Source organism: Opisthocomus hoazin, unplaced genomic scaffold (genome assembly GCF_030867145.1).
Source record: "Opisthocomus hoazin isolate bOpiHoa1 unplaced genomic scaffold, bOpiHoa1.hap1 HAP1_SCAFFOLD_378, whole genome shotgun sequence".
Lineage (NCBI taxonomy): Eukaryota > Metazoa > Chordata > Aves > Opisthocomiformes > Opisthocomidae > Opisthocomus > Opisthocomus hoazin.
This window is the reverse complement of record NW_027449052.1, coordinates 1-22,731: the sequence shown is the minus strand read 5'-3', so window position 1 is coordinate 22,731 and position 22,731 is coordinate 1. Positions and strand designations below refer to the sequence as shown.

At 41.9% G+C, this 22,731-nt stretch overlaps 1 protein-coding gene and 1 long non-coding RNA gene across 2 annotated transcripts; one reads left to right on the top strand and one right to left on the bottom strand.

Moving 5' to 3' along the window:
* Positions 1-3,570: 3,570 nt before the first annotated feature.
* Positions 3,571-9,876, bottom strand: LOC142360321 (uncharacterized). The gene is made up of 4 exons (XR_012762959.1): positions 9,710-9,876; positions 9,076-9,235; positions 8,267-8,316; positions 3,571-7,466 (listed from the first exon to the last, which is right to left on the bottom strand). It is a non-coding gene; the product is annotated as an uncharacterized LOC142360321 (long non-coding RNA).
* Positions 9,877-10,112: 236 nt separating this feature from the next.
* On the top strand, positions 10,113-22,726 carry LOC104337553 (oxidative stress-induced growth inhibitor 2; the record flags this gene model as incomplete). The annotated part of the gene is made up of 6 exons (XM_075412510.1): positions 10,113-10,252; positions 13,217-13,371; positions 17,399-17,535; positions 19,488-19,679; positions 20,303-20,394; positions 22,417-22,726. Coding segments are annotated over exons 1-6 (930 nt in total), but the record flags the coding sequence as incomplete, so codon positions are not given.
* Positions 22,727-22,731: the final 5 nt, after the last annotated feature.

The following is a 22,731-nucleotide window of genomic DNA, read 5'->3' as shown; positions in this document are numbered from 1 at the left end:
ATAATAAGGCACGTTCACATACAACTGCAAAGTGCAGTGAAGTGTTGTTGCTACAGAGGTGCAGCTATAACCAAAGTGTCAGTGGGTACCGTGTTCTTAAAATTTAGAAATACAACATTTAAAGGATAAAACCTTCTGTATGGCTCTTCTTTTGGTTTCCTTTGGTGCTTAATGGAAGGAAAGGCAGAGGTGTTGAAATAAGTATATGATGGGTGTTGGTACTGTGAAAAGTGACTTCCCTTAATTTTCAGCAATTGCGTCTCCCATTCTGTGACAAAGCTGCAAGTCACTGGCAATAGAGCAAAAAAAAACCCTACATTTGTCACTTCTAATTATTATTGGCCAGCTTTAGGAAATAAAAGTGACAGAAAAAAAGCAGAGACTAACATTTTGATCATCTTGACAACAGAATCAAAAAAAGCACTGATGGTCTCAGCTATTCTAAAAGTGAAATGGATCTGCGATGTAAGTGGTTACAAGGATGAGTGAAATGCCAAATCGGCAGTAACTGTGCTTTTCACCATAATACTTTGATCATCTAGTCTTTTCTTTTTCATTGTCACTTACTGAATTTGGTTTACAGCACAAGTTGAAATGCCTAATCATAAACAAGGCTCCAGGACAGCAGTACCCACCCAAACATACAAGCACGTATCACTCTCCTAAGAATGTAATCAGAAATTAAATGCTACAAATAGCTGTGGCAGATAATAGGAAAACAGGAGAGAAAAGCCAGCTGTGATTCTAAGACCCTACAAGTAATTACATTGCCCAGTTCAATGACTGAAAGCTTTTCTTTCCTTTTAATTAAATACCTTTAAGAGCTATTCCTGAATGCTCCATCTTCCACTACTTGACACCCCTGTTCTGATGTTTCTCTCCCACTCTCTCCTTCACTTCCCACTTGGGCAGCACAACAAAGTGTGATTCAATGAAATGTGTGAAGCAGCAAAAGCAACGGGGTGCTTGTGACAGCTGGATTTTGAATAGATTAAAAGAGGGAGGAATGAGAAGCCACAGCAAAAAAAAAAGTAGGTTGGAGTACAATACGCTGCAACCTATTGTAACTGAAGAATATCAGCTGTTTCAGCCCCTGGGGTTTTGTCCTTGTTTTGAAAACTATCATTATCATTCTTTATATTATTATTCAAATCAGTTGTGCCCTTATATATGCCAGCCTTGACCAGTTTGATGCACACACAATCCTCTCTCGCCCTTTTCAACATCCGTGCAAGTGCACAAGCTTCCCATGGATTTGTCACTGTCCCTAAGGGGCACAACCTGACTTTCACAAGAGGTAGGTTCGCATTGACTGGGAATAATCTCTGTTTCATAGCGGAAAATTGAGAAACATGAAGTTCATGATAAATGCCATTGCCAGTTTTGACATCTTTTGAAATGTATTATTCAAGCCTCAGTCCTCTACGCAGTGTGCGCTGCTGGCTCCAAGGTAGCAGCACGAAGCATGCACTGGATACTGTCAGGAACAAGCAGTAGGTTCTTATATTTATGCAAAAATTGTGCTTGCATCGTGGCATTATATCTAAAAGAAATTAAAGCCACACAACAAAGCTAGCCCAAGTACTTAAGAACATTATGAATCAGACCTACAAAATATATGGAGTTGAAATTAATTCATATCTAAGGAGTTACCTCTGACAAAAGTTTTGCGCCATCAGAAGTATGATTGAGTCAAATCTTCCAGGTTTTTGGGAGACAGAGGTTTAGATGCAGCCTATACAATAATTTGTCTCCAGGAGACAACAAGGAGCACAGAGAGATCTGGCAGTACTGTCAAGGGGAAAGTTCTACGCTTTTAAAAAATACCTGTTTATAAATGAAAACTCATGCCCTAAACTCTTCATATGGAAAAACTCAGAGGTAGTAGGAAGCTTCCCTAATCAAAAATTGCAAAATTGCTTCCTCAAAAATGAATGTGCATCTGCAGAGTTATATATAATACAAAGTGCAGTATTAGTTGTTTAACATTAATATTATCAGTAAGCTTAGATGGGATTTATTTACAGCATAAGACCCTTCAATAAACGAGAGAAGAACTACTAGTTGTATGTGGAGAATATCTGTACAGGAATTTTGCCACAGGTTGGAAGTACACTTTCACTTTGCTCAGGTTGAGTACGGAGCTCCACCCACAGAATCACAGAATCACGGAATATTCGGGGTTGGAAGGGACCTCTGTGGGTCATCTAGTCCAACCCCCGTGCCGAAGCAGGGTCACCTATCGCAGCTGCACAGGACCTCATCCAGGCGGGTCTTGAATATCTCCAGAGAAGGAGACTCCACAACCTCCCGGGCAACCTGTGCCTCCAGAGATGGGCACAAAGACACTTCCCCCAGCAGGCGCTTCGGTCGGTTCAGAGGGGGGCAATTCACGATATCCGAGGGTCAAGTCTACTAAATATTTTGGTTTTTTCCTGGACTATCTAGCTTTTACAGAACAGCCATTCAGTATCATGTTGCTCTTGGAACAAAGTAAAAACATACTGTGCAAAAACACAGAGATGAAGAGTTATCACTAAATGAGGAGCAAATGTACAGTCTCTGTAATACCTTGAAGAAAACTACTGCAAATTTATCAGTGGGATGATACCGCAAGAGGCCTGCTTCACCACACTTCTGTGGCCTAGAAGCACAGCGGCATGGTTCACAGTTCTAGCATAGTTCTAAACACGTTGTAATGATTGTTGACAGCAAACTGATTAAAAGCAAGCCACTGGTCCTAGCTTCAAATAACGAGAATCCACAACCGCTTTCACTCTGCTCTGTTGTTTTCGAATCCGCCCCGGCACTGCAGCATTTGTATTTCAGATCAAATACAGAATGTTTTTGAATAGTTCATGTCTCTGTGCAGATGTTTTTGTCATTGTTATTTTTCCTTCACATAATCCAAAATAACCTAGAATTGGAAGGGAAGATGTTCATCTGTGTACATAAGCACGAGCATGCCTCTGATTTTTTTCTTGCAAACAGTAAGCTTCTTGCACTTATTACCAAAGGCTATTAAAGTTACAGCTACATCCAGAATGATTCAGAGCTGTCCTGACTGCCTACCAGAAATAATGTGCTATATTAGTAGAATAATCCATATATTGAATATTTTCTATTATTCTTTTTTAGCAACTAGGCCTAGTTTTATGTTAGAACTATTAAAAAGATAAATTAACTACATCTAGGCAGAATAACTCACATAAAATACAGAGGACAAACCAATGTCATATTTATAAGAACAAAAGCAGATTTGATGGAACCGTTAATTTATTATATTTTAGCTTAGAACATACAGTTAGTTTCTGGTCAAATAAATAAAATATTGATGCACATTGCAAAACAAACTGACAATGTCTTATCACAGAGCAATTTAAAATAGTTTTCACGTATTTTCCAAGTATATTTTCATAAATACTTGCTATTTTTATACAGGTAAATAGAGCTAAAAGCTCCTGAAAAAGGTCGCATCAGAGAACTGTAGAACTGCAACACCAAAAACAATTTCCAGACTAATTGTATTTCAAAACATGTCAGATGCAGATTTTATCTACAGTCTATTTATTATTATAATTAGAGAGGAGGTAAAAATTTTGCTCAGAAAGAGAAAATCCTCTAAATAAAACCTCATGTTCATTAAAGGCTGTAGCTAGTTAAACACATGAACCAGTAAAGACACAGCAGAACACAATCTTTACTCCCCCGGACACTTACTCATATTACTTTACCGTGGATAAACATGGTGTTACCTAACTGTTTTACACTAACACCAGACCAGTTCACAAATCCAAAATGAAATACTAACTGTCCAGAAGATTCACTTGTTCTACGGCTGAAACAGTTGCTTCAGGGATTAAACTGATGAAGTTTACAGAATAGGCCTGGTATATGCCATAGGACATGTCCTCACCCAGATCTTTCTACACACATACTTCTTCTTGCAAACAAATCTATGGCTATTTTGAATATATGCCTTTTGCCTTCCTCAGGAATCAGTCGTTAAGTATTTCTCGTGCCTTGCAACATGCTTACTTCCACACATTTGTTGGAACCACCAAATTCTCCATTTCCCAGAGTCTGTAAGTTCAGGTGCTACCACTTCTCTCGAGCCTTTCAAGCACTGAAAGCTGCTTGCTCCTTCATATTTCTCCTCTGGCACCCAGCCCTTTCCATGTCCCACTTAAGGGTAACTAGATGCCAGTTAGCTATTCTCCCTCCCAGCAATATCAACTTTCAAACACACTGGAGGTGTACTTCCACCTGTGGAAAAACAATTAACAAAAACCTCTGAATGCTCAAAGATGACAAAGAACATCCAGCTTTCCATGACAATTAGCGCAGAACCTGACTGCGGGCGATTTGACAGACTGGAGCGGTCCCCCTTCTCCCCACCCGACTCGGTACAACTGCAGCCAGGTCCCCCTGCGCGTTTCAGCAGTGCCCATGAGAAGGCGGCGACAGCTGCCCTTTGGTGAAGGGTAAAAGGAGACTGACAAAAGTTGTGCTATCTGTAGTTGGACAAACTGCAGGCATCTTCACAATGAAGTGCTTTCTCAGCATTTTTGTTCAGCCTTCTCTCTAGGTATATAAGCTGAACATTTTTTGTAAGTTAACAGATTTTTACGGGTGTCTTTACTAGCAGGTGTTCGTGCCTGTATTCACACATCTAAGTGTCTTAGGAAACTGATGTCCTGACACACTCCCTGATAGTCAGGCAGCTCCAAGAAGGTTCTGCATCACTCCTTCTACTTCTTCCAAAGTCAGGTAGAACTTTTACCCCAATTACCCCAATCACCTCAATTACCTTGTTACTATCCAATGCCTATTTAGAATTCTCTTCCTCTACCTGGCAGAAGACAATCATGATTGACTTGTTTCCACTAATACACAGAAGAGTTTCCACTAATACACAGAAGAACACATTAACTGCTCCCATGGAGGGCTGGATCTACAAACTCTTGTCCTAAATGTCTGAAAGACTGACACCATCGGCAGACCCCAGGTGGTTAATCCCTTCCATGTGCACTATCTTCCAGAGATCATTTGTGCTTCTTCCCATCTGTCACATCACAATCTTACAGGCTTTCTCCAACCTGATTTTATCCATCTGTTGAAGCAGTCCAGCACAGTGTTAAGAAACGCCAGTTCCTCCCATGTGCTAGTGATGTTATCGCAGCCACGCAGTTTACCACAGGAGTTTCTGACCTTGCATCAGCCATCTTCTCGTATCCTGTCTTCACGGAACACTACACAGAACCCTTTTGAGGTATTCAGGCAAACCTCTGAAGTGCAAAAGGCCTGTAAAGACCCTCCTGCCAATTCTTCTATACTGTTAAGATAATTCTTTGACACAGAAATTGCTGCATCTTTATTCTCTGAGCAAGTATTATTTCATTAGCACTTCAAAACATCTGAAGAGAACCATTTAAAAGAATTTTATTCAATAGGTGATGAAAAGATGCCAGGAACCTAACAGACTTACTCCTTTAGGCATGTTCCATAAGCACCTTTTCTTTGTTCCTCTTGGCAAGAATCTTGACTTTTTGGCAGGATCTGTTCTGTCTGCAACAGAACTTCTCAGCTGAGATTCCCGTGTCTTTATTATTATTTTTCCTTGGCCAGGCAGAAAGTTGTTTTGCAGCTAGACTTCATAGCTGCCATCTTGCTTAACAGTATTGACAGTAAATAACCTCAAGCCTTCCTAATCTCTCCTGGCCTTTCTTCAGCACCTCATACTTCAGGCTGCGTGCCACCAGCCTGTTGAAACCTTCTGTTTGCTCTTCTCAGAAAAAGTTTCGCTACACTGTCACTTACTGGGCCTTGCAGTTCATACATCTTTCAGAGTCATTTATTGTTACAGGGAACAAGTTTGTATTCACATTGTATTCAGTACTGTATTAACAATATTGTATACTGTTACCTGTCCTGGGTAAGCTCCACTACTGAGATACAGCATTATTTATCCAGAGTTCATCATATTCCTGTTTGAAGCCTTGCAGGTCTGTTTTCTACATATTTTGGACTTTAATCTCATACTGTGGTGGGTGGAGGCATGGGAATCTTACCACAATGTTGCAGTCATTTTTCTCTTTTCCCGTGCTGCATTACAACATGCAGGTTGTAGTCAGCGCACGCGTATTGCTGTTCTTCAGTTACTCACTGGCCATGCTGCTTCTACGGAAGAGGATGAAGCCCGTTTTTTTTCCATGCTGTGTATCATGGCTTGAGACAATAATCCCTTGCTCTGTTGCTCCCACCTTTCGCATCCACAGGATTTTTAGGAATGCTGCAGTGTCAAGCTGGTACTACACATATTTAATTGTCAGTCCATTGATCAGAAGAAAGACTATGCTATAAAAGTTGTTAAAAAGATCTTTATGATTCACAAAAATTATTGTTTCACCTATTTTTCAACATCATTGGCCGAGATAATGATTTACTGAATATTTGGGGAAGAAAAATTCTAAAAATCCAATAGAGTTTTAAAGAATTACTTCTTGCACAAATGCACAATTTTATTACCTAAAATAGTATAATGAGTGTTAGTAAAATAGAGGAGAATTAAATTGGCTGGTTGGTTAGAATGATTTAAACAGTAAAGATTTGGAACATACCTAGCAATCAGTATCTGTCAACATCCGAATCTGTTAACAGAAATGAACAGAACAGGAAATACAAATCCCTTTAAAATGTGATTGGTGTTTGCAGGTGGGAGGAAACGTTTGCTGTGGTTTGGTGTGTGTTATTCCCCTCTTGCTTGTTGCTTCCTCACTGTTAAATCCCTTTTCAATACGACAAAGGTACATCTGAAGACAATGTATTTTATCCTGACACATGGATTTGAAACAAATCCCCAACAAAAAACTAAGACATTTGAAAAGCTCAGACTTACATGTAGAATTCCAAGGGCACATAAAATTTTATTTCTGGGAGAGTCATATAATTAATTATAACTTAGGCCATCTATGCAGAATACTATTTCCAGAGAAGCCTCATGAGTAGTTTTTAGGTTTATAAAATACCATTTTCCCGAATACCTCCTTTGTGTCACAAACTCGAGGTCCAGTATAACTTTTTCAATTTTAAATGTAAAAGTGTGCTGGGGAAAGACATGCCCCGATCATAGCTGTAGACACAGGCGTGGTTGTTTTTCTCTTCTACTCGAGGTTATGTCCACAAAGATAAGGCACAAACTAATAACAGTACCAGTACAACTGAGGCTCTGTGTTATATTCTAGGCAACCAGATTTGCTGATGGAAGGAAACAAAGGCGGTACTTAAAGCCACATATGTCCTTAATGTGTTGATTTTGAAGTCAATGTCATCTGACCCTGCCATCAGATAGTGAAACCTGGAAAACTTTTGCTTGGCCATAGCTGGTTTCCTTGAAGCACGAGGTCCCTCTGACCTGGAGTTTTGTATCTGGGAAGAGGCCGAGTCCCGACTATGAGCAAAATATTCTGTGAAAAAAAATTAATTTTCAGTTTCTGTTGTACTTTTCTGTAACTAGTTGTAAAGGAGAAAACAATTTTAATAAAACAGTATGAATATTCAAGTAGCATGAGTCACCTGGCCACCACACGTATCATTCATGATCTTTCCTGAACTGAAGGCAATATTTCTGGGGACAGAGCAAGCTAAACACAGCTTCAAGTTCTTAATTCTGGTCTAAAGACACATCACACCCGGTGCTGGGTACACTTGAAGAACAACGTGTTTAACTGGATGTGTTTCATCCTTTCTAAACAGAGATTTTATACAAATACTCTGTTTCCTCAGTGGTACAGCTCAGCTCCTGTGTTCTTTTGCCTTAAGTTTTTACAGAGCACATACCTAATAAATACAAAGCCATTCCTTCTAGTGGGAACCAGACCAATGCTATTGAACAATAATTATTTGCTGACTACATGTAGTCATGACAGTCTGTTGAACAAACAAGGTAGAGGTGAACTGGACTGTCAGCTACCAACAGCTACTTCAGACACAGTAACTTTGCAGCCTTGTAGGGTCTTGGTATTGTGCATTTATGGAACAGAGTCACAGAGAAGACATTTCAAATTGTCAAGTTTAACGCTGTGCAAAAGGCTGTAATTTTTTAATAAATAAGTCATAGATCTTATTAGTATTCTCTCTTACTGTTTAGTAGACTTTGAGAGAGAAAACCAGTGTAAGACATGGGTGTCTCACATAGCAGACTGACTACTATGAGCAGAGGCTGAAATACCTGGGACTGCTCAGAAGAGAAGGCTCAGATAAATACCTGATGGAAAGGAATGAAGAAGACAGAGCCAGGCTCTTCTCAGTGGTTCCCTAGGACAAGCATGAGAGGCAGCGGTCACAGACTGAAATCAAGAAAATTCCACTTGAACGTAAGCAAACACATTCTCGTTCTGAGGGTCATCAAACACCCGAGCAGGTTGCCCATGGAGATCATGATGTCTCCGTCCTTGGAGATACTCAAAACCCAACCGGCCATGTTGCTGGACAGCCTGCTCTAGATGGCATTGCTTGAGCAGTGGGTTGGACCAGGTGATCGATCTCCAGAGGTCCTGCCAACCTCAACTACCCTGTGACTAGGGAAAGATTAGGTAAGAAACAACTTCTCCCAAATAAGCACATCTGTAAAATACTTATGATAAAGCACAATTTGAAGTACCTAGCATGGAACCATACGATAGTTTGGGCTGGAAGGGACCTTTAGAGGTCATCTAGTCCAACCCCCCTGCAACGAGCAGGGACATCTTCAACCAGATCAGGTTGCTCAGAGCCCTGTCCAACCTGGCCTTGTACGTTTCCAGGGATGGGGCATCTACCACCTCTCTGGGCAACCTGTGTGGCAGTGTTTCACCAGCCTCATTGTAAAAAATTTCTTCCCGATATCTAGTCTAAATCTACCCTCTTTTAGCTAAAAATCACTACCCCTTGCCCTATTGCAACAGGCCCTGCCAAAATGTCTGTCCCCATCTTTCCTATAGGCCCCATTCAGGTACTGGAAGGCTGCTCTAAAGTCTCCCCAGAGCCTTCCCTTCTCCAGGCTGAACAGCCCCAACTCTCTCAGCCTTTCCTTACAGCAGAGGTGCTCCAGCCCTCTGACCGTTTCTGTGGCCTCCTCTGGACCTGCTCCAACAGCTCCATGTCCTCCTGATGCCGAGGGCTCCAGAGCTGGACACAGGACTCCGGGTGGGCTCTCACCACAGCAAGGCAGGGGGGCAGAATCCCCTCCCTCCACCTGCACAACACAACACAGATGAAGCACTGTTTCTGAATAGGCGGTTATTAGCCGAACGGCGCCTTGGAACCTTTTCAACTAGTCCAGTTTCTGTTGATTTCTGTTAATTTGAGCAGCCTGGTGGGGTGGAAGGTGCCCCTGCCCGTGGCGGGGGGGTTGGAACCAGACGATCCTGACGGCCCCTTCCAGCCCGAACCACTCCGCGTCTCCGTGACACCATTTCCTCGCGCGCGCTCCGCCCGTGAAACCCGACAGGGCACGGCGGGCAGCTCCGGGCGGCGCGGGAGGCCAGGCGACGGCCGCCGCGGCTGTCGGCCCCGCAGCCCGGTGCCGTTCCCCTCGGGAACCGGAGCCCCCTTCCCCGCGCCGCCGGCCGAGCCGAGGCGAGGCCGCAAGGGCCCCTCGGCCGGCGGCGGGAAGGCGGCGCGGCCTGTGCGGGGAGGCCCCGCGCCGGTGGGGCGGCGGGCGGCTTACCCGGGCCGCGACGGGGAGCGGTCCCCGCCTGGCTGTGGGGATGGGGAGCGCGGGGGGGCCGCGGCGAGATCGGGCGACCCCTCCCGCTGCCGCTCCCCTTGCCCCCGGCCTGAGGAGGTGCCTTCCCGCGGCGTCCCCGCTCATCCTTCCCCCGCGCTGGGGCCGGGTCGGGGCTCTCCCTCCCCCCCCCCCCCGCCTTCCCGGGCGCAGGCGGCGCATCCCGCATCCTCCCGCGGGGAGCGGGCGCGGCGCGGCCCCCCGCCTCGGCGTGCGGAGCTGGGCGGAGGAAGCGGCGCCGTTCCCTCCCGTCCTCGCCCCGCCCGCCCGGTGCCGGCGGCGGCTCCTCCTCCCGCCTGTGACCCGCTGCCGCCTGCGAGCGGGGCGGAGGGGCGGTGCCGCGCGGGCCACACAGTGGCGGCGGCGACAGGAGGAGGAGGAGCGGGCGGCGCGGCGCGGCGTCCCCCCGCAGCCCCACCGCTGGGCCCCGCCGGCGCCCCCCATGCCCGTCTGGTGCTGCCGCTGCTCTCTGACCGGTCACTTCAGGTGGGGCGGCGGGGGGAAGCGGCCGGGGGGTGAAGGCGGCTGCCCGGCGCCCCCTCCCCGGCGCGGGAGCGGGCTCAGGGGACCGGGGGGGGCGGTGCGTGTCGCTGTCGGGGAGGACGGGGACACCGGCGAGCCGGCAGCGCATCCGCGGCCGCCGCCCCGCTGCTGCGGCCTCCGCGGAGCTGGTGCCTGGCGGCGGGGGAGGGGGGGGCGCCCCCGGCCCCGCACGGCCCCTCCGCGGCGGGCGGGGGGATGGAGGCGGCGGCCCGGGAAGGCGCGCCGTGACCTTGGGCAGCGCTGAGGGATCCCGGCGCTGACGGGCATCGCCCTGCTCGGCTGCGGAGGGGACGCGCCCGCCGCCCGCCGGGGTTACAGCGGCCGCCCGAAGCGTCGGCTTGGGGACCGGAGTGAGGTTCCCTTCATGTAACGACGTGTCTGATAACCGCCCGCTGCGGTCCGTCCGCTTCGTTTTTATTTTTGCTAGAAGTACGTAGGGAATTCTAGGATCTTGGAAAACTGCTACCTGAAAAAGGCACCTCTTATTTTAACAACTTGTAGTAAATTAAGAGAGTTATTATGAAAGAATTATCATTTTCATAGGGAGGAAAATGTCCATACGCAGTCGTTTTTCTATCCCTAGGTTTTTCGCATCAATTAAAAATAAAATAATTAGCTGGAGAGCACTGTTAATAAAAGAAAGGTGAACGTGTTTAGAACCTAGGTGCCTGGCAGAACGTAATTCTGGAGGTTACGTGGTGCAGCCAGCATAAGGTAAACGAAGCGTTCGCGCTGGAACTGACTCATCTTTGTGCCCGCTGGCATCTCTGCGGGACTGGAGCCATCGGCATTTCTACCAGATCACCGCCGCTGCGAAGCTGTCTGCCCTGAGTTTTTATCAAGATAAAAACTTCTGGGACTTGGCGGCTTTCTGTGTTGTTCAGAGCTTAGGAAGATGGTGGCCCCCGGCTTAAGATCTTAACGAGCGCTGGTATGATGCTTTTGCAAAGGGAAGTCATGCTCCTGGTAGCAGTCCTCCGTCTGCTCCGCCTGCACAACAGCTGAGAAACTGTGTGTTGTACGCGGATGTTTCTATGCAAAATTAGATTCCGCGCTAAACTGGTGGGGTAGTTGGTGATAAACTATCTAAGCTGCACAGAAGCAACGTTTTTGTTGTTAAAGATTCTTTTGTAGCTTACAGCACTGTGCACGTATCCCATAAAAGAGGTTTTGAAATATTTCTTTTGGTTTTTATCTTCCATCTAGCACAGCAAGTATATTAAAACCTGACTGAACCGTGCATGCTCTCTTTAAGCCTATTTCTTGCAAAGCACAGGGTAGTGTTGCCTTAGCTAACTTTGAGCGAAGGCTGGAAGTCGTATAGTCTACCTGTGTCTATCTAAAAGCAGAGGTGAAAGCGGTACGATAATGAGATATCCTCTCTCTGCCTTCTACTTGTCCTCATCTAACTCATGCTGTTTGCATGTTACATGTCTCCAATACTGTAAAGAGCTAATGCGCAACTGCAATCAAACACTAAGCATGTAATATGCTTTTTTTTTTGTAGCATGGGAAATACAGATATAAAGTGCTTGCTCTCTGAAGTAAGCACAACCTTAGAATAGCTTCCCACCCCTTTTAACAAGGAAATAACCAGAGATGTATTAAAGCATGTGCTAGTGCTGTTATTACTGTACAGCTCTGTCTCTAGTTTACTTCAGACTTGCCCATTGAGGAAAGGCTTTTGCAAGAATGTGGCAGAACCTTCAATGTTGTGGGAGCTGAGGCGGCGCGTAGCGTACGTGGCTTCTGGAAGGCCATGGGAATTAAATTGGTGTCTTACGCTTTTGGTCCTGTGTGGAAAATAATTACTGAAACAGTAGAATAGCTTCAAGATATGCAGATTCTTAGGAAACAAAGAAGAGTACTTTTATTTATTAAGTTAATAATTAAAATTGTGTTTGTAAAGAGAAGAATGTTTAGATCGGTTGATTGGTGTATTTTTAATTAAAAAGTTGTTAAGTCTTTACTTTGAAGACTTAATAAAATAACTGCCAATAACAGACTATTTCTAATTTGCCACTCCCTTTCTGTCTAGCTAAACAGGTAGTGTGTGCTTCTTCGGTGACCTGGCTTCAGAAAGGGCTCCTAAATAATTAAGCAGCAAACAGTATAAGCCAAATCTTTGCAGTCTGTAAGCACATTTAGACGCTGAAGAGTTATGAGAGGAACCTAAGTGGATGTTGCAGAGAAAGAACTGAGAAATCCGGGAAAATGGCCAGGGGTGAAAGCAGCCTGTTGCGCAGTAGCTGACCTGACTGCGTGGCAATTCCTTTTATAAAAAGTTTTCTTCTAACAGTGGTAGAATGGGCTATGTCTGGGGCATACAAGGACCACGCTTTTTCTCCATGTTCACACGCTGCCAGCTTTAACCAGCCTTACATCTACCCAAACAGAAATTTGTCGAGGCGAAGCCCGCTGTGCTGCTCAGCAGGTAGGAAGGGATGGGAGCGGCTGCTGTTGTACCTTAGCTGCTCCTTCAGCCTTTGGCTGGTCTTAGTGTTGTTAATTGGCTAGGCAGTGCGTATCTCACCTCTTTTGATAAAGGATAATGAGGAATGAGTTCTGCTGTGTGTGGGATCAAAATAATGCTTGTCGGTTATACTGTGGCTTTGTATAAACTGAAATTAGAAATCTGCATCACTGCAGAGCCATCTGTGCCTTCTTTTTTTTTATCCTTCTGTAGACTTTCTAGGAGAAGATGGACTTTTTAAAAATCTTCTGTTAGAAAAGCTGTGATGAAGAGTAAAATTCTGTAGATTGGTTGGAGTGTATCTGTTTTGGTCTCGTTTTTGCCAATCCCATAGCTCTTAAAGCATCAAAAGCAACTTTATTTTTGAAGAGACTGTTCTGACAACAGTTCAACTGTTTCATTTTGGTGTTCTCCCATCTGTCCTCCTTAATTAGAAGTTACAGCGGCCCTGAAACTGAAGGACAGCTTTTGAATTCCTTCGTCCAGTATTTTGGTGACAGCCTTGGGAGGAAGATTAAAAGAATGCCTTTAATTGAAGAAACTGTTCTGCCTGGGGACTCCCTCCTTACTCTGCCTGTAGTTATAATAGGTGAGTTTTTTCACTTTTTTAAGATTCTCTGTCACTGCCCTTGCCTTTATAGACCTGCTGCATGAAGTAATTTATCATTAAATAACTAATGCTTAGCATCCTTACAGTGAAGACGTTTATTAGGGTAATACAGTTGTTAAGATTAACAACAGTACCATAAAATTATATTAAGGGACTTGCTATTGGAGTATATTTGAATTCGAGTTGTGCTTTGACAAAATGAGCTGCATTATTTAGCAGCAGATATGTGAGTCTTAAGGGAAGAACTGTTTTGATTCTAATGTTGATCACATAGGGTTTGATTAATGTGAGATGTCTGCTTGAGGTTGCATGGAGGTTGTTGATGGTGCACCAGGAGAAATTTGTGGTGTCACATGGGAGAGTGAAAAGCATTGTATGCTGTGTGTTGGGTATATGCTAACCTCTCTCATTAATTATCTTTTTGTTTGTTGCGTCCATCACTAACGTCTGGATGTTGTCCCATCTTCTCCAAAATGAATCCAAGTCAATTCAGCCAGTTGAAAACAATAAATTATAGTCTTGATTAAATAATTAAAGCCTTGTACTTGTAAAATATTGCTGGATGACAGGATAGCAGAGGGAGCAGGCTCTTTAGGTACACAGCTTAATTGAGAGTGCCAGGATGATTTGTATTGGGCCGAGGTTTTTCAGCAACAGCTGGGCACCAGCTCCTTACTGCCATGACTTGATGAGAGGATAAAGAAAAGATCTGGAGTAAGGGAGGTTTTCAATAATCTAGTCCAAAGCAGTTGGGACTGCAGCGAACCAACAGCCTTAACTGTACCTGCAACCAAGCACAGATTCCAGAGAATGATGTTTCAATGTAATTTTCTCACAGTAAATCTCCACAACTTTGAAAGGCTGGTGTTTGTACAGTGCCTGTTCTCAACGCTCTCTTCATGATAGCTTAAAATAGTGCTCGTGTAATAGACTTACGTGGATGTGACAGACATGAATCACTTGCTGAATTCTGCATCATAGTTGAAGAGCAACAGTTCCCTGGCGTTTTGTCAACCTTGGTATAGGTTTGCCATATGGTTAATGACTCAGTTTTCACCGTTTAGTTTTGCAAATATACATTATGCAAATACCTGTGCTCAGTACTTATTTTGTCTAGATTGCCTTTCTGTGTGCTGACACCAAACAGCTGCCTTGACTATTTCTCCTTGAAAAATGCACTGCCCAAATGCTTTTTCACAGATACATTTGAGACGCTCCACAAGCTGATCTTCCCCTTTGGCAGCCTATTACAAGTAATTCACTGGCTGTCTGAACAGCCTTAAAAGGGATTTATAATGATTTGACAATGTAGTAGAAGAATACAAAAATAGTTGTCACTCCCCCCCCCATATACACACATACTGTCTTGTCGTCTTCTCCGTGTAACTGCTGTATAGCTGGAGTTAAACATACTTTTAGCTTCCTAGCACCACCGTCTTCTCATTGCAGTATTTTATTAATCAGAAAGAAAAAGATGGCACAGGTGTAATAAGCAGTTGACTTAATGATGGAGCAGTAACTTATGTTCCCCTTTCTTTCCCTTGGACTCAGTCTGCTCAAAGAATAGGAGCTGGGTTTGGGTCGGTGCTCTGGATGGTCCCAGGGGGGCGGCTAGGGAGCTCAGGGACAGTAATTCATCTTAACATAATCCCATCCTCGGTAATTTCCTTGGTCCTTGCCAACCTTTGTTTTGGCAACTTTTGTTATCCATTTGGTTCTTTTTAGTCTTAGACAGTAGGAATAATCTTTAGCATGACATCCTTGGATACGACACCCATTTTTCTCTTTCCATTGTGGATTAGCTTCCTTTATACGCCAGCAGGAAAAAAAATCTAGCTATGCACTTGTAAAAAGAAACAAAGTTCTTTACTGTGCACAAGTTATAATTCTAAAAATAGTTAAGAGTTTACTCAGTCATGGGAATGCTTGTGAACTATAGGTATGATTAGGGTGTTTTCACAACTTCATATGATTTTGTTATGAATGGTTTCAGTGTATTGGTAAGGTTCTCTCTCACATCCATCTCATGTGGCAAGTGGGTGACAGGAGAGGCTTGCGTCTGTTGTAAGCTTTAAATTCCTGGACTGAAGCCTGCCCGGCTACCTCATACTCATCTGTTTGCGGATGGGAGAACAGTGTGAGAGTAAGGAACAGCGTTTTCACTGTCTGAAAGATTCTTCACGGTCTTTTTTTTAAATGGCAAAATAGGAATTGAAATGGTTTGGGAAATAATATAGGCAGGGTCACCAATATTTAAACCTTTTCTTACAGGCTTTTGATTGAAATGTCTTGAAGATCCCGGTGATGGAAATCCACAGCTTTCCTTGACAGTCTTCTTCCAGTGCTTTATGATCTGCACAGTACACTGGCACTCTAATGCTTTTATTTTTGCCTCCATATTCAGGTGCAAAAACAAGATTGTTTGGTAGGAGCCATTTACAGTCTGACTTATTTGGGTTCTAGGCCTTTGGAGAAAACATGCTTATGGAAGATTTCTTATAAATTAGTGATCTTAGCCTTTGAATAACTCATCTGTCATGAGCTTACACGATTTTCTTGTAGCCTATGGCTATGACTGGTCTATGCGCACAGCACTATGATAAAGCATGGGATATACTGCTGCTGGGGACCAGAGCGATGGGTGTAGCCTGGTGGAGGAGCAAAGAGAAATCTGATGTATGGAGAGACCAGGAGTTAACAGGGTCTCGGCAAACTAATGGGAGATTTTAGGGACTGGGAAGTCAGAAGAGGGAGAAGAGACAGGCACTGGAGAAGTGGCATTGTTAACAGGTGATGGAAATAGTCTATGCAAAGGCGGTGGGGAACAGGAAACAACGGGTGAACTCTTGAGGTCAAGAGTTGAAACGGTAGGAAGCAAGAGCTGAGATTCTGACAACGAGTGCTATATAAAAACATGAAAAAATTAGTAACTTTAGCGCAGAATTTGAATAGTGTGTGATAAATACCATGTGTGCCACCCTAGATGGAAAACAAAGACAAAATACTGAATAGTGCCTCATTAGAACACTGTGCCTTTCATTCAGTTAATGAGGAAGAGGAGCTGTAGAAATAACAGTACGTAGTCACATGTTTCCGTTCTGTGTCATAGCACGTACTTCCCTGACTTTAGCTTCCCCTAGCTTTCGATATCTGACTTTGCAACATGAACATTACTTCTGTACTTGCATGTTATAAATACAGTCCCTTGCTTAATACTGGTCAAATAAATAGAAATAATGACCTTATGGTAATGTTTTGGTCCCGTCCATTTCAGATCTTTTAGTAACATTTTGAAAATAAGTTAGTCTATTAAAATTGCAATAATGCATGTATATGAATGATAAAATGCTACAAAAAGGATATAGAAAGATGTTTGAATTGATATTGCTGCTGAACCATGAACATGGTCTTACATGAGTTTCTTGTCCTTTACCACTTATCTACTGTACCTGTCTTCAGTCGGCTTTTACATTGCTGTTGTGCTGTGTCTGCAACTTCTCATCTGACTTGCAGTCTTCAGCTTTATGCTTGTCTCTTTCTTCGTTTTATTTTATGGGCAGACCTGAAGAGCATATGCTCTAGATTGTCTTTCTGTTCTGTGTTTTACTGTACATAGTATAAATGGGAATGCAAAGTTGTAAGATGGCAATAGTACTCGGATATCACTGTGATTGACAGGCAGATCACATCTTACCCATCAGACCATTTTCACACAAGAATAGTGAATTTGACATACTAAATTATGCAACTCCTTTATATGCAGTTTGTTTCATGATGTAAACAGTCATACATATGTTTATTGCTACCTGAAAAAGATTTTGCTCAGTTTATTTGGAGGAAGTTCCTATGGTAGGCTTTATTTTACTGTGACATTTATAAGCTGCTTTGAATCAGGACCATATCGCATTATACTACTTTAGTATGATTTTGTTGCTGATTACTCAGTGATTTACAAACTTCAGATTATTGACATTTTTACTAAAGCAGTAACTTCTTTCTTTAATAGGAAATGGACCTTCGGGAATTTGTCTTTCTTACCTGCTCTCTGGATACAGGCCATATTTGTCTCCTGAAGCTATACACCCAAACCCCATTCTACATACGAAATTAGAAGAAGCTCGACATCTTTCCATTGTTGATCAAGTAAGCTTTGGTTGCCATCTTGTCTCACTCTTTTCCTACTGCGTGCTGGAACAGTAGGCTTTCTTTAATGATCCTGTTTAAAATGCTTTTGCAACTTTTGTAAGCACTGCCATAGACACAAAAAGGCTGCATATTCTCACCCTACAAAGAATTAGACCAAGGTAAAGCTCAGTAACTATGTGGACTCAAACAGCTATCCTTATCTCTTGGCCTCTGTTTTTCCTACCTGTATAAAGAGGTGTGCATATATATATATAAAGAGCGCTATATACTTTCTTCAGTGGCTTATAACAAGTTGTATGTAGGGCACTTCAGATGAAAAGCAAAGCATTTTAAGAACTACTTATCCAAAAAAATTCTGCAGATTGCATTGTGAAGAACCAGCCTACTTACCTAATCGCATTTCTAATACATTAAGAAGTTATTTTCTTATTCTGTTAATTTAAATAGAATCAAGTCATGACCATTAGATCCAGTCCTGGGGCATGTGGTGGTTTTTCTGCATCTTGAGGGCTTTTTGTTTGTGGTGGTTTTTGATTTTGCAGTCTGCCCTTCGTCGTGTTGTTACTACTTGCCAAAAGTGTCTAAAGCACCATGTGGTCAGTGAGTAGCTGATGCAGGAATTCCAGCTTTCATGTTCTAGGATGTTTGGGCTCTATCATCAAAGAACACGTGCTGCTAACATACTTCAAGTACACATACTTGAAGTTAAAATAGTACAGTTCTCACTGAGACTTCATTTTTAGTAACATTAGGGACATGTATCTTCTATAAACACAACCCATTTTTCTTTCTGAACAGTATCCTTCAGTGTTTTTGTCCGATTTTTCTGTCTGATTTGATTAGTTAAGTATTCTCCATTATTTTTCTCCCCACTTGTCCATTTGTTTGCCGTGTTATCATTGTTTTCTGCTCACCTCGCTACATTCCCGATGAATTACTCACAATGCTATTGCTAACCGTATGCCTGTGTGAGTAATTTATTTGAAATACAAACATGCATATGTGTTTGTAGTGGGGAAGGAGGGGTTGTTTGGCTTTTGTTCTTTTGTTTTGTGTTGTTTTACTGCTGTGCTGTTTTCATATAATGTTGACCTTAAGTCTCAAGGTTTACTTTTTTGGCATGAGAGTAAGTTGCCTAAGCTTTTGGCTACAGATGTTTCATGTACCTCATTCTCCTCCGACCACCTGATATTTTCCCAGTTTAGGAAGCTAAACTGTCTTGTCTTTGTCAGCAAAAATTGGCCTTCCCAATTCTTCTTTCAAACCTCTCTATTCTCTCTTCAAATATTTGCCACTGCATCGTGAAATTTTTAGAACGTGGCTGGTTAATAGATGCTGAAGTGTGAACATTTTACAAAGTTCTAGAAATTGTTCTCAACACTAACTGCTTTGTGAAATAAGTCTAGTTTTAATTAATTTTTTTAAAATAATACTTGTAACACCTCCATTATTTCAAAATATATTAATGTTGGAACTACCTGAGAGCTGTCAAAGGAGCTTTTTCTGTGTGGTCTTTAAAACTTAATGGTTTTAGCTTCCAATTTTGCTTTATCAAAATGGGGCTTCTTGAAATACTAGCAATTCTTTGTTAAAAGCAGTCTGCTATATATGTATATAAATGTTATTAAGTTGCTCTGATGTCTGAAAATTTGTCCCTATATTTCTTTTTCTGCGATGAATTTCAGATATGGACCTACCCTGGTATTACTGTGTTATTAACATGTAATTTTTAAATGAGTGAAATGTATTATGCAGAGTTATAGAAGAACTGAATCATGGCAGTTTTTTTGGAAAAGTGTTTCAATTGAATCTCTACATTAAATACTTACATCTACTTAAAATGCAACTTGAAGTAACTGTTTTGTGTTAAAATTCAACTTCTGTACATCAGAATAGCATGATGAACAGTGAAACTTGTATGAACGTATCGCTTTTATTCCATACTTTAGGATCTGGAGTACCTGTCTGAAGGCCTTGAAGGACGCTCTTCAAACCCGGTTGCAGTGCTTTTTGATACATTGCTTCATCCTGAGGCTGACTTTGGGTATGACTACCCGCCAGTTTTGCACTGGAAGCTAGAACAACATAATTATATCCCCCATATAGTGCTTGGTAAAGGACCACCTGGTGGGGCTTGGCATGTGAGTAAAAATTTCATATCACTTATAGGGTAACTTGATAATTTTGTGGTTTGGGGTTTTTTTTTTTTTTTGCTGTCTAAGGCTGTTTTAGATAGTAATGGCAATTGCAGTTTCAGCTGCTCAATTACCAAAGCCCAAATATGTTGGGAAGATGAGAAAGGAAGGAAAAAGTTGTCCTTCATTTGGGGATTTGTGACCATGACTGCTGTCTTATATATTTTTTATTAGTTTAAATTTAATTAATTATAATGAATAAGATTTTGTATGACCTTTTTCTCTTGTCTGCATTGTGCTTTTATACAAAATCTTAATGTGTTCATGTGCTGCCAGTTTCACTTTTTTTTCCTTCTTGTTTGTATTTGAAGTGACTTGCTTTTAATTTCCCTTTCACTTGTTCTCTCTTCGCCTTCTGCCTTATTAGATAATGTGGTTGCACATTAAAATAGTATCTGACTGTAACACGAAAATAGTTCATCAACACTTCCTGTAATGTCCTGGTATGTTGTTACGTTCTGGTATTTTATTGCTCTAAATGAGTACAATGAGAAGAACTTCACTGTGTTTTACATAAATGTATCCATTTGAAATATATCTGGTCACACATCTTGTTTTTTTCTCCATAGTCCATGGAAGGCTCTATGCTAACAATCAGTTTTGGAGACTGGATGGAGTTGCCGGGCCTCACCTTTAAGGAGTGGGCAGCTAGCAAACGCAGGTAGAGATATTGCGTAATGTATTTGGGAAACCTAGTTGCTGTAAGAATCCAGATACCATTATTTTAATAGCTGGAAAACATTCAAACTTCATTGCTCACAGGAGGAATTTTTGGCTTGTTTACTAAATTGCCTGATGGCACTGGACATTATTCTGCTGTGTGCACTCTTATGGGGAAAAAATGGACAATGGTCAGCCAGAGTAATTGCTTTGAGTGCATCGAAAGCACACGTACTAGCATTGGTGTGTTCTAGCAGCATTTCACAAAGAAGCCCTGTTACTGTGGGCAGTTTTGATCAGAGTTGAGGGAAGATTGAGGGAGGAGTTTAAAATCTGTGGAAGTATTGGAAGTCCCTCTTTCAACATGGGTGCAACGTAAGTCACTGTGCACACTAGCTTTCTTGTAATTTAGGAAGTTGTGTATTTCAGTATTTGCTTTTAGAGGCAAAGCTGCAGCGTCTGAAATGTTGCTATCTATGGATTTTAATTTTAAGATCATAGTTCAGTATTACCCACTGTTATTTTCTAGTAGTAAGTTTCTTGGAAAAATTTTAGAGCAGAAAAATTACTGTCTTGTACAAGCTCACTGTTTTTACTTCAGTTATACAATTAGTTCATAAAGGTTTGTGTCAGCAGATGAACCTAGGAACACTCTACATAAGCTTTTTCTAACATTTTAATTTTCCTGACTTTGTTCTAGCAAAATTAAAGGAAGTTGTTCTTGTACCACATATGGCAAAAGAAGTAGAATTACTTGGGCATATGTCTTTAAGGGCATGTTGTTACTCGTTTCAGGACAACACTTATAGTGAAGAAACTGTACCTTTGTTCTTTAATCGCTTTCTTAGATAACCACAGTAATCTTGCCTACTTATTAACTGAAATCCCATAAGCTGCTTATTATCTGAAGCTAATTTGTTTATATTGTAGTTTTCAACAATACTAAAAACAGAAATGCTGACCTGTTATGCCACAATTAAACAAATATATTTAAAAGTATTGATGATAATGAAAATGTACAGTCATGTGAAATAGTTTCCTAAGTTTCATTGTGACGGGTGTAACACTCTTGTATTACCCTCTTCAGTAAATACCTCATCGGGATTTTCAGAGTAGTAACCGGAACGTTTAAAAGTACATATGCTATTATCTTGTTAATCTATGAGAATGAGTAGCCCGATTTCTTATAAATATGCTTCTGAGCGTAATTCAATGGCAATCCTGATGTTCACTACCATTTCTTTTGCCTTATTCCTAGAGCTTACTTCTAAAGAAGCAGCAAAATTCATGCATCTGTTCAAAATAATTACATTTTCATGTTATTTTTTTATAAATGAGATCGCAATAAACATAAGAAAAGCATAGATGTAATACCAGGATTGCAGTGCACAAATGTTTTTTATTGGACACTTGGACATCATAATCCTGTTTACGTAGTTACGTTAAGGTTCCGTGTCATACTTGCTTTGTTCATTCCTGTGATATGGAACCACTTCATTTGATACTGAACTTACCTGTACGCAAGGGAGAGGTCTTTTGCGAAGTATAATGAAGAATACTTTACTGAAGTAATATATCAGGCCTAGAGTTTCAAAATTAGCACTTAATAATTGCTATGATATTTTAATTACTTACATCCTAAGTGAGTGTATTCCCACTGAGTACAAGTTTAGCCAGTATTGTGTTGTTGACAGTCGTGATGCTAAACTGTCTTTGTAAAACACTTCCTACAGACCTACCGTGATACTGCAGAGTTTTCTTACGCTTAATTTGTTAGTCACCATAGCACTTTACGTTGTAAAGATTTACAGCCGTTAAAAAAAAAGTTAGCTTGTCTTGTGTATCAGGAATCAAGAGAACAAATAAAACAAATCAAATGCATTTGAAGATACTGAGCTCAGTGTCAGTTACACTGAGCAGATTCAATCCTCTTAAATCTGACTGTCATGTGGTATGTCATATGTGATATTCAAATTAATGATAAGGTCTAAATAGTAACTGGAACCATTCAATCTTGTTTCAGACATATAAAGAGTGATCGAGTAATGCCAGAGGAAATTGCTTGTTATTATAAACACTATGTTAAAGTCATGGGCCTCCAAAAGAATTTTAGAGACAACGTTTACATAACATCAGTATCCAGGCTTTACAGAGGAGAGGATGATGAAGATAGAAGTCAGCTAAGTGAAAATATTTCAACACAGCATTTGGAAATGGAAGATGGACAGAAATCACTGATTAAGAGGAACTGGGAAGTCAGAGGTTATCAGCGAGCCACAGATGGTTCTCATGTGCCCTTCTGCCTCTTTGCCGAGAATGTGGCTCTTGCCACAGGAAC